General features: G+C 42.9%; 1 protein-coding gene across 1 annotated transcript in view; it reads right to left on the bottom strand.

Annotated features, from left to right (window-relative positions):
• The window catches only part of slc35f1 (solute carrier family 35 member F1), a 69,215-nt gene extending 65,056 nt beyond the window's left edge, over positions 1-4,159 (bottom strand). The window contains exon 1 of the mRNA XM_061243678.1: positions 3,752-4,159. Coding sequence (XP_061099662.1) covers positions 3,752-3,882 — 131 coding nt within the window. The 5' untranslated portion in view covers positions 3,883-4,159. The remainder of the gene's footprint in view (positions 1-3,751) is intronic.
• Between the last annotated feature and the right edge of the window lie 8,355 nt (positions 4,160-12,514).

The following is a 12,514-nucleotide window of genomic DNA, read 5'->3' as shown; positions in this document are numbered from 1 at the left end:
ATAAAGTTTGCTACTTTGCCAGCTGTTGCTTATGAGAAACGCTTACAATAAATAAACGATTGAGTAATCTATGGTAAAACCTATAAACAATTCCATCATGAGGATTACCAAAGATGTTCAATGCCATGAGAAACAAACCCCTTGCAGCCAATACAGGAGTTGAAACCTCAAGTTTAAACCCCTGGACCACAGAACTGCATTACAACTGGAACAACTGCTCCTTATCTAACAGATTAGAAAAAGCTTTTCCAGCTCTCTGGTCAAGAGGTTTAACTTGTTCTAAGTTGGTTGCAAGAGTTCCATGAAGTCTCAAAACACTATTCATGATTATCACTGATTTTTATCAAAGGTAACATTTTTCTCAATGTTAATTAGGAAGAGAAAATGGAGTGCATTTATCCAAAGCGCATCACAATTGAAGCCTCTCATTCACACATTCACGCCAACAGCAACAGGCTGCCATGTAAGGCACCGACCAGCTTGTCATCAGGAGTTATTGGGAGTTTCGTATCTTGCTCAGGAACACTTCGACACACGCAGGGAGGGGGATCGAACCAGCGACCTTGCGACTGCTAGACAACTGCTCTTACGAATGAGCAAAGCTCTTACCTCCAGCGCTAATGTTGTGACAAATTCCACAAATGGCTACAATATGAATTGTATGCATTATATATTATATGTTGCATGTATTCTATTCAAGTAGAAGTGTATGAAATACACGGAATGTCAGTGCACACACATACAAAGGCTGGCACACACACACACACACACATACACACACACATGCACTCACTAGTTAATTATACATGCGCTATTTTCAGATTTCAGTGAAAATTCCCGTCTGGTGTCCTATCACAATATAATATGGCACTTGGCACTTTCTTTCCTCCATCTGTTTGACAGAAAAAAAAATGTCATGGGCATAACCTAAGGGAAGTCACAGTCTTTCTCGTCCAAGGCACGGTGGAACAGAGGGGGCACTGTGCAGTCTCTGGCCCCCAATATAAGAATGCCAGAGAAACAGTGCTGGAGCCCCAGTATGACCCAATGGCTTCAGACATCCTGGCAACCCGCTTTCCTCAAATGACAAGACACATCTATGTGTGGACTGCGGAAAACACCCGGCACTCGCTCACACAGCAGAATGAATCTCATGAATACTGGCTGATATTTCTCTGTTTTGAAGCTGCTGTGGATTCTTCGCTGCGTCTGCTACTTTTTCCAAAGAAAAGGAACATCTGGTGTTGTATACATGCGTTCCTGGCTGTAGCCAGAACGCACAGTATTCTTCTCTCCGGGCAGAAATGTACAGTTACCTCAGACGGGGCATGTAATCCTGAAGTAGCTCCCCAGGGTTGCACTTAGGAACTGTTCCAATGACAAAAAAAGACCTCGCTCTCAAACAAGGAAGGTTGAGCCCACTCATTCCGCAACAATAATGGCTGTCGAAACTTCCCAGTGGGCCACCCGATCCGGGCCAGCCCGAGATTATACCTCGCGGGGCATTGTTCTGGGGATAAAGGGGGCAGCAGATGGCAGAAAGCCGGAGCGCGGACTGCCAGCTGTCTCCTTCCACGTCTGCGTAAGCAGTGCGGCTTTCAGCGCCTAGTCTGTGTGGCCCCAAATACCACACAACCACGCTCTCTCTCTCACACACACACACACACACACACTCACTCACACAACCACAGAGCTCACCCTCACACATACACAACACACACACACACACACAACCACAGAGCTCACACTCACACACACACACACAACCATGGAGCTCACGCTCACACACACACACACACACAACCATGGAGCTCACGCTCACACACACACACACAACCATGGAGCTCACGCTCACACACACACACACACACACAACCATGGAGCTCACGCTCACACACACACAAACAACCACGGAGTTCACGCTCACACACACTCTCACACACACGAATGCATGCACACACATAGACATGAACAAACATGCACACACACGAATACACACATGTATGCATGCATACACACACAGATGCACATATGCATGTATGCACACACAGACATGCATGCGCAAACACCCACACACAAATCAGTATCCGTTTCTCTGCATAAAACACATCAGCTCGTGCAGGATTCAAGATATAACAGGAGCGATTATTTTGTTATAATTTTTTTTTTTAAATGCTATCCGCTTTACTACATTTCAATTATTAAAACTGTCAACCATATCTTCCCTAAGTAATCTGCAATCAAAACAATGCAGACGCACACGACTTGCATAAATGCTTCATATAGCTCAAGGTGTCAATTATACGTTGAACTGTGTGGAATTAACCTGACGTCAAAAATTAGTCTGCCGTGAATTTACGGAAACCGCCCAACAGGTTGTCATATAGTTAGTTGATATGGTTTATGTATGCTTGAAGTCACACCCAAGGGACCACAAAGCGAACTCGTGATTGAAAGGGACACACACCAAGAGACAAAAGAGGCGTGGTGTGTATTGCTTTGGCGAGTCTTTTCACCGCTCCGTCTCTACAATCTCATCATCCTCTCCCCCATCACCACAATGCAATTCAACCTGCAAAAGCCTGCGGTGTGAATGCAACAATTATCATTTTGCCAAATCCATTTTTAAATATATTATTTCAAAGCCACAGCGAATTTCTCCATGTTCATTCTTTCGACAGTTCAGCAGCAGAATGTGATCAAGCTAATGTTGGGTTTACGTGCACCAAGGCTGTAACTCGTGCTACTGAATATGTCCTGTATTGACAATACAAAGGAAAGTTTATTATCATTATTATTATTATTTTCAATAATATATTTCAACAACAAATGAAAGTAGGCTGCGCCTGCTTGTAAGCGCTCTCAAGTCACGGGCAAAATCAGGACCTCTTAGTTTATGGAAACAATGAAGACAGGAGTGTGTAATCTAGCCACCAAATCAGGACATTCTTTGATCTTCGGTAGCATATCATTAAGGCATTAAAAGGCATCTTCCATAGAAAAAGACGCGTCTTCGTCTATCGCAACAATATATATTTAAGTTATGTTAAAAAGCTAGGCTACCACACAATAATAATTAGTCTAGCTATAGTCTATAGTCTGCATGTCTCATTTAACGCAGCAGTCTGGAGATTAGATCATGAAAATTAGATAGATGACATGGAATATGGGATTATTTAAGCATCGTCTAGAATTGCTGTAGAATACGATAATTGCACCGTCGAACAGAGACATCCTTTCTATACCCTATCACAGTGCCACATCGCAATATTATACAATTACTTTAATCTGTAACAATGTATTATTATCCGCATTACCCGTAACTAGCCGACAGCTCGGAGTGAAAGGGGATAGGCAAAAAATTGGGATGTCAAACGAAAGTGTGCATACGAAAGTGGCCATTGTGCATACGACAAATTATATCACAAGTTCAGTTTCAACAACATTAACTGCGCCGGAAATATTCTAAAATACAGTTTCAGTGGTCTTAAAATGAAATACACTACCAGATATTGTCCCACTGTTGTGTTTCGGTAGATTAAAGATGACGTTTTGATAAACGTGCCCTGCATCCTAAACTTGCGTAAAGTGGTCATTTTCAAATGAATTCTAATGAATCCCCCAGACGCACAGACACCAAAGTGCATCTTGGATTGCAGGACAGAAACGATAAATTCGCCACCTGTTCCTTACACAGATATCATTAAAGCATAACGCTGGAATATTCAAAGGAACACGTCTCATAGCCTACCTGTTAAATACTTTCTTTATCCTTTGCAGGAGTGTGGGCGATGCAGTGATGGTCTCGGGAGGAATGGTTTCAATAGTAGTGACAACATGATTCTGGTGTTCGGGAATCATCGCTGGAGTAAAATAAAACATCAGACACCAGGGCGCATTCTGCTCAGGCAGGAACGGACGGGTCAGATACTCCGCTGGGGGGCTAGATCCGAATGCTCAGCTTTGCAGCCAACAGCCTCAGCACTCCATGGCTCCCAGGTAGATGAGAGGAAAGTGATTCCTCCGAGAAAACGAAGACGATTCGGTTGAAGGTGGTGGGTCCGCGAAGCTCATGCACAGGGCACCTGTTTCGCGGGGTGATCTTTGCAGGGATCTCCCGATCCTTCAACGTGCATTTTCTGAATGTCTGCCCCGGACTGCCGTGATTGCTTGAAGGCGTTTTGGTTTTGCTGACAGCTGCCTGGCGAATCCGACAGAGGGCGGTATTTCCCGAAAGTTAGTCTGGGTGTAGGCTATATGCTGATGTCATCCTCTTTCACAGATTACAGTTCCCTCAACATGAATCAATCAGTCCAATTAAAAATATATTATTATTGTGCGTCTTTGTGTAAAAAAAAAGGGCTGAACAAAGTGAGCTTTTCAGAGGTCATAAAAATGGAATGAAATAAACAAATAAATCAGAGGCACTGGAGGTCAAAGTTTAGCTCAAGTCCACAGATTTAGAAATCAGTGTATTAATTATTTATTTGTAGTTTTCCAACACTCAGCTCTATGGGTTGAATTAGGGGAATGGTTCTGGTGTCTAGGAGTGAGGTTCATGGGTATTCACTGACAGCATACAAAAGGCACACAAGCATATACATGTACATAAAAGCACTCTCTTTCTCTCTCTCCCTCTCTCTCTCTATCTATCTCTCTCTCTCTCACACACACACACACACACACACAGCTACTATTTTTTCAACTTTGACACAGTTACTGAAAAGCAATATTTTTTTATAGAAGACATAAAAGGCTTTAATAAGAAATGTAGGATGAGTAGATTAAATGTTAGAGAAGTTGGAGATAAATTCATTTTATTTCTCTATTTCTTTTCACATGAGCAAATAAATGTGAATCTGAAGTGTTGCTTTAGGGAAGTACCAAGTTAAGTTATAACCCAGCTAAAAATTACATCTTAAATCAGCCTTAGCTGGTCAACCATGCAGCTGTTCATCAGCTGAACAGCCTATATAGTCAGCTAGTCTGCCAGCCTTCTCTACCAGCTTTGTCCAGCTTTGACTAGCTTTGTCCAATAAAAGACCAGTTTTGACCAGCCACAGATCAGCTATGACCAGTTAGTAAGTGTTGAAAACACAGCCTAAACTATTTTAAACCATCTTAGAAACGTGGAATATTCAGCAGGGATAGTCTATTATATGATTAAAATAGATAGGTACTATATTATGATCGTATACAGACGTAGTTTATCTATCTTTGGGGAGAGGACGCTTGTTGAAATAGCGTTTAATGTTACATTCAAATTTGTATAAATTATTCTAAATAGAATCATACCCTTCATCAGGCCTTTGAAATGAGCTGTCTTGAGTTGTAAATGCAATTATATCTCCTTACAGTCTAGCAGTTGATATCACTGTTTGAGCACATCAACACGTGTTAACAAGTCAATGCTACTCAATTTCATGATTGCTTTTCAAGCAAGACTCTGTGTTCTGTCATATGGATCCATTATGCATTTGGATCAAAGTGGTCCACAGACTACAGTATTCTCTTGATTTAAACTGCTATCTGTAAATACTGTGTATTTAACCATGGTATTGAAAGGGGAATTCTCTTGAATAGAGGCAACATGAATACTTTTCGTTTTCAGCAAAATCATGAAATCGAGTTTTTCTCTTTTTTTCATAGTTTTGGAGCAGGAAACATATTGCACTGTATGAGAGTGTCTGAGTCTACCTGTCTATGCTGCTCTCACAGCTGAATAGCTCTGTCTGATATTCGGGGGGCATTGGCCTGTCACATGCAACCCTGCACCATTTCATCCGAACCGCATCGCTTAGCAACCGCTAGCTCCAAATTGTCCGAAGTTTAACTGTTGATGGCAGCAGTGGTTCTAATCAGTTTTGAAACAAGATCTCCCTTACCCTCACACATCTTCATATTCCAATGTATCTGAAATGAATCAGCATTGTATTCCCTTCATTAAATAATAATTTGTGTTGTGTCGTTAGGGCAAGAAAACTGAGTCTAGAATTATGTGAGGAAAACTACATTTCAGCATGTGAAATCATTGCAGTTGCTAAGAAGTTTTTGAAGAATTCGGGAAAGTGGTTGGTTGCGTTATTGCATGTTAAAGTTGTCAAGCTGAAATTACAGAAGGAAATATGGCCAACAATTTAGCACAAAGTACATATTTTACAGTTGCGATATACCCTGGGGCTATTCAACCACATACTCAAACAGCGCCGCTCTCACTCATCTATCAGTGTCCCTCGGTGGTGATTCTGCATTAAAATGATTGTGCTGTGAATGGAAAGACATTCCAGAATATTCCGAGCCGGCATCACGACATTCACCCAAAGCAATGAGCCCTTTGTACGACTTATTAGTGTCCGCAGATTTCCAGAACAGACGTGGTCAGTGGTGAATGCGGTAGACGACAAGTCACAAAATTAGCCGAGAACAGATTGCTTTTCACGAAGATAAAGGCGAAGCTCTGCGCACTGCGAGCCGCGGTGGCCTTGAGCCGCCGATACTCGTGAGAGGCCAGAGTGCAGGCAGAACGGGGCTTTGTGTCGGGACTGAAAAGACAATTGGGTGGATTTATCTGGCCCTTCCCAGCACGGGAATCGATCCCAGTCCCGAGAGTGGTGCAAAAATAAGATGCACTTTTAAACGCCTCATCAAAACGAATCACTGCGATTTCAAAAGTAGACGTTGAGAGCAGCACAGTCTGCATAATGATGTTCTCCCTGGCAGTGGATGTGCTCAAAACAGTATGCATTCATTTCTACTGCCAAATGGCAGGTCCAACTCACTCCAGGTCAGACAACTGGGATGATATAGCAAGGGTACTTTGTCAGGTGTTCAATTTTCAAGTTTATAGCTAGATAGGTTGATTACCTGACGTTTGGGACAGTTTAACAGTCACACTCTAAAACAGATATACGATCTTATAGGTTTTCACTCCACCCCTAACAAAGCACACCTAATTCAACAGCTGAAGATGCTGATGAGCTGCTAATTTGGCCAGTCAGGTATGCCAAATCAGGGTTGGAGTGAAAACCTACAGGACAGTCGATCTCCAGGAACAAGGTTGGTAACCAGTGCTCTAGACAATGTGCTCCTAGTTCAGCAGACAGTCCGTGCAGCAAACACCTCCTCACTTCTTTGATCTCCCATCATTTCCCCCTTTTCAGATTCCTCAGTCCACTTCCAGGGAGATTGATGTCCATGACCTCAGCCCAGAACTAAACTGTAGTCTAGTGGCTATGGTCTTTGACTGGGACCTGGAAGGTTGGTAGTTCAAGCCCTGGTGTAGCCATGATAAAATCCACACAGCTATTGGGCCCTTCAGCAAGGCCCTTAACACCACATTGCTGTATCCACTTTTGATGAAGAGCATCAGCTAAACTGTATTGTAATGTAATGGTTCTACAAACCTGTACCAACTGTATGCATTGGGATGTTGGGGGGCATACCTAGCAAAACATTTGCCCCTTTTCCTGCACACTCATTGCAATCAAGGAGTGCAACCACGGATTTTGGGCTCCATGCAAAGATCTCACGTTGGACCACCTGCCATTTTTTGGATTCATCCAACCACATACAGCACCACTGTCCAGGACAGAGGGATGCATTCTGCCTCTGGTCAAGCAGCCCCTGCAGTCAGCATATGCTCCCTTTGCAGACAGTAACCAGTGCAGCCCTGCAGTAAAATGGATTAATGTGCAATCATACAGCTCCACGTCCAATTATATAACCCTACATGGACAGAGGTGGGTCTAAATTTGAACATGCATTGCTTAAGAGGAAGTAACCCAGCTGGATACACCACTCAGGGGTCTAGGCAGAGTTTATAACTGTGTGTAGAGTCATTATTTGCAGGTGATTGCTAGCCCATAGAGGAAATCTTTTCAAAATTGTTATAAAAGATTTATGTGTGAGCTTTAATTAAGTGAGAGATATCAGGAGATTTCCCACTGAAGATCAAAATCAGGACTATTGTCCACTGAAGCGATCCATCTCTGTCTCCTTATTAAAATGAATGTCTGTCAGGCGTTATTCTCTCAGACAAAAGGCTACCGACTGTATCTTAATTGTCCATTTCCTATAGTCCCTAATCTGCGCAAATAACCCGCTCATCGCGTTTCCACGGAGAGACGTTTGTCGTATTTTGAAAAGGGAATCGTTCCTGGTGAAGAGTAGATGGTTGTGCTCAGAAGCGTAACGGCTGCTCCCTCCTCCACGCTCCGTCAGCTCTCGGATGTGCTGGGTCCGGGCACACACCGCGCCGTAAAGCGCGACTGCCTCCGGGTGGGAAACGGCACCTTGCACTCAGCCCCCAGTCTCAACAGCCGGAGCCAGAAACGACGAGAGACGCGATTTGTCCAAAGTTCTGCTCAGGCGTGCTTTCACTTTTGTTTTAAGAAGAATACGTGCTAATGGTGAAGGGACTCATTTGAATACCCCCAACAGCCGTTCTCGTACAAATCACAGGCAATTTCAGCGATTTCTCGCAAGGTTTTCCAGATCATACCGTAATAAGAGTCACTTGTGGTTAAGCCCTTCAGCGCACATCATGTAATTGAGCGTTTCCCTCCATTCATTGAAATCTGCTCTATGACTAGTGCTGTTCACCTCAAGCGCATCGCAAATGTTTGGTTTTCTGTCCGACAACAACAGCCTCTCATTAAACCATGGCTCAAGGTGACGAGAAAGAGGACGTGGGGCTCGAGCAGATGCCGCGTTTCGATCGGCGTGACATTTCTGTAGAGAAACACACGTTCCCCTCTGTCACCTTTCTGAGTTGTCATGGAAACAGTTGAGCTGGAAGAGGAGTGGTGTTTGTGGCCCACGTTGGCTGTCTGTGGCGGCGTGGTAGAGACGTCGCTGGTCTCAGCGCCAGGTCTGTAGTTGAAGGGGGGTCACACGTTTCGTTCCGCTCAGAACTGCTGCATACGTACAGGCTTTCTCGGAAGGTATTTATGAACCTATAGCTGTTCCCATCTCTCTACTTCCTCTATCGTTTGTACCGCTCGTGCACTTGCCAGTGGGTATAGTCCCCCATGCCCAGGAACAGCAATTTTAGCATGTCTTTGTTCTGGGACAGGAACCAACCGATTCCTCCGTGTATCTCTATATTAGTGTTCAGTGAATATAATCCACATATTCTGCGCGCAGCCACTGTGTTCTCTCTGATTAAGTGATCAGAAATTGTACAACAATTAATGTAGTGTTCAGGTGCTCAGCTTCCCTTAATTCAGTATTCAGGTTGTTGCTCAAGTATGGCACTCTCATTAATTCTCATGTGGATACGATTACCTCATATTTTCATATCCAGCTGCTGCATCCTATAATTTGAGTGTGAGAAAAGGGCTTCTCAAATAAAATGTATTATTAAAATGTATCATAATGCTGTTTATTTATTTGATTTCTTACAAATGTATATAGTCATTCTCATAATGAAGCCTATTCTACACAGCAGGAATACTGAGTTAGCCAGATAACTGCACTCTTTTAGCTTCAGTGCCTGTTCCAGATTTGGGGGTGTGTGCAGTTATCTGGCTAACTCAGTAATCCTGCTTTGTGGAACAGGCCCCTGTTGCCAGCTTTTGCAGTGTTCCTATTACTGTATTTAATTATATAACAATGTTATTAATTTTGTGTGCCGGCAAATGTCCCCTCTTACTGTATACTTGCTTGTTATTGCGGACCTCTCTCTGTTCAGGTAGCCATCCTACCAGATGGAAGAAATTGCACTATAGAGCTTTGAAACTGCCGTACCACAACAGCAATTATCTTCTTGCTGAAGTTTGTTATTCAGCCAAACTATGAGGCAGGTGTGAGTGTGTGTGTGTGTGTGTGTGTGTGTTTGTGTATGTGCGCACGTACATACATCAGTGTCTGTGTATGTGCATTGTGTACATGCATGCATACATGCACATTTGTGTTTGTGTTTGCGTTGTGCAATGGAGATGAGCAGTTAACAATAATTGAAAAAAGAGGTAAAATAACAAGACTTCATTTAACTTGTAGATGTGGCTGCTTTACTGTCAAAGGCTCAGCTAATTACCAAACACACTATTGAAGGTGAAGTCATTGAAATGGGCTAAAGCCATCACAGATAGATAGTTGCATTTATATAGCGCTTTTCTCACACTCAAATGGTTTTACAGTGTTGAGGGGGAAACTCGCTGCAACCACCACCAATGTGTAGCACCCACCTGGGTGATGCAACAGCAGCCATTTTGCGGCAGAATTCTCACCACTCATCAGCTGAGGTGGAGAGGGAGATAAAAAACGTTTTGAGCCAATTAAATAAGGGGATGATTATGTGGCAGGTTGAAAGAGCGAGGTTGGGAATTTAGCCAGGGCACGAGGGATCCCCCTACTCTTGTGAAGAGGGTCATGGGATCATTAATGGCCACAGTGAGTCAGGGCCTCAGTTTAACATCACAACCAGAACACAGGGTCCTCCGCTGCAGTGTCCCCATCACTCACAGGTCTCCCACCCAAGTACTAACCAAGCCCACACCTGCTTAACTTCATCCATTTGGCAAGAGAAGGGTGCATGGCGGTATGGCTGTAATATGATCAGCACAGCCATGCAATGGAAGGAGAATCAATTATTTTATTATTGTGGATATCATTCATGGTTGCTTTCCCTGTATGCTATAACTTAATCACACCATGCGAGCAAACCTGAATAAAAATAGAACTGAGTCATTGATTTATTTCTTCTTTCTTTTTTGTTGTTCATATTTAATCTTGGATGGGGGTATAAGATATCATTACTGCAGCAAATAAAGATGCTTTGAGATTATCCGTCAATGTCAGTAGTTGCTACCCATGACTGAAAAGCTATGGGCGAGAGCCAAACTCCATTTCCAGTTTCTGCTTCTGTGTAGCGTAGTGATACATCACAGCAGCATTTATCTTGTTTGTCGAGAGATGCTCGGTGCCGTCACACGCGTCTCCTACTGCTCAGCTTGCTGAGACAAATACCCACTTTAAAAAAGGCCTGATTCTACAGCTCTATAAATAGACAAACATCCGTGTCATTAAAACGGTGAGAATTGCGGGAGCTTGTTTTAGCGGCGTCAGTCCTCCTTTGCTTCATAACAGCACTGTGCCTTTCTAACCACAGAATTGCTTATTGAAGTAATCCACTGGAAAACATTTTTAATATTTATTTTCAAGGTCTAATATTGTCACATAGACTTTTGAGCATTTACACATTCATTTGTAATGCCCCTGGATATTACAAAATGCTGCTGTCACTTACCAGTGTGTCACACATTGACAAGACTAGTATCAAACTGTCATCTTGAGACATGCATTTGAACTGACATCCATCAACTCATAATCTCTCTAACAGCTAAAAACAAACAGAATATTTAACAGCCTTTGCTTGGACTTCTTATCTAACCGCAGATAGCATGACACAATCAGGCAGAAGTTTCATCTAGGTGAAGACGTTATTGTACGCCTCGTTGTAAGATAAGTTTCTCAAAAAAGATTTAAATCCTCCATAACTTGCGAAACAATCCCACACAGCTGCCCCCAAGCAAAGGAATCTGATGGTCTGTTTTCTTGCACATGGAGATATCTGATATCTCAATAATAAAGAGGCTTTATTTGCATGCATTACAGTAGCATTGGCAAAGCATTTACACCAGTTTATGAATGAGATGATCAATAGAGGTCTTCTATTGACTTTGGAGTTGTGGAATAGATTGCTTCATGTGCAATTTTAGTAATTACTTTTTGTTTTGGGTTGCTTAAATTTCCCATTTTTCTTTATTAACAAATAATAAAGAATAAACTCTGGAAATGCCAAGGGGTGGAATTCCCCATGCTTCTCACTGTTAAACTGGCAATACTGGAGCAAAGATCAACCGGTGGGTTATATTGTATTGAGAACAAGAGCTTAATTATCATACATTTATTGTCATCTCATGTTTCTTGTTTTGGTTCTAGTCGAACGAGAGAGGTATGTGCAGATTTATAAGCACAAATCATGCATTCTTTTCCTAGTCTGTCTCTTTACTTCAACATGGTGTCTCTCTCTTCTTTGCCTTCTCTTTCTTCTGTGATAGATCCGAGTCCTTATCTTTTCAAGCAAGCGAGTGAGTGAGAGAAGGAGAAGTGAGCCAATCTACAGCATCTTCTGGATCATTTGTCAGTGGGGAATCCAATCATCTTGCCTGAACTACTCTGTGGGGGTCAACCGTGGGGTGTTATACTGTGATAGAAAGCGTGTGCGTGTGTGGGGGGGGGGGGGGGGAGGGGCTGCAGATAAGGCCAGGGATTTTTGTTAGGTAGGGTTCTACAGCTGTTCAGACTATTTCAATGAGACTGAAATGCAGAGCGGAAAAACACAAAGGTAACTGAAGGATCTGCAGTTTGAGTGGAGTGTGGGAGGCTGTGCTCCCATGGGCTGCACGCTGAAGAGCGGCTTCAGCTTCAACTTACGGAAAAACAAAAACAAACATATTAAAATGGTCAAAAGTTTACTTTAATTCCCAGATACAGTAGGGTTGAAAGTGGC

This window comes from Conger conger, chromosome 5 (genome assembly GCF_963514075.1).
Source record: "Conger conger chromosome 5, fConCon1.1, whole genome shotgun sequence".
NCBI lineage: Eukaryota > Metazoa > Chordata > Actinopteri > Anguilliformes > Congridae > Conger > Conger conger.
This window is presented reverse-complemented; position numbering and strand designations above follow the sequence as displayed.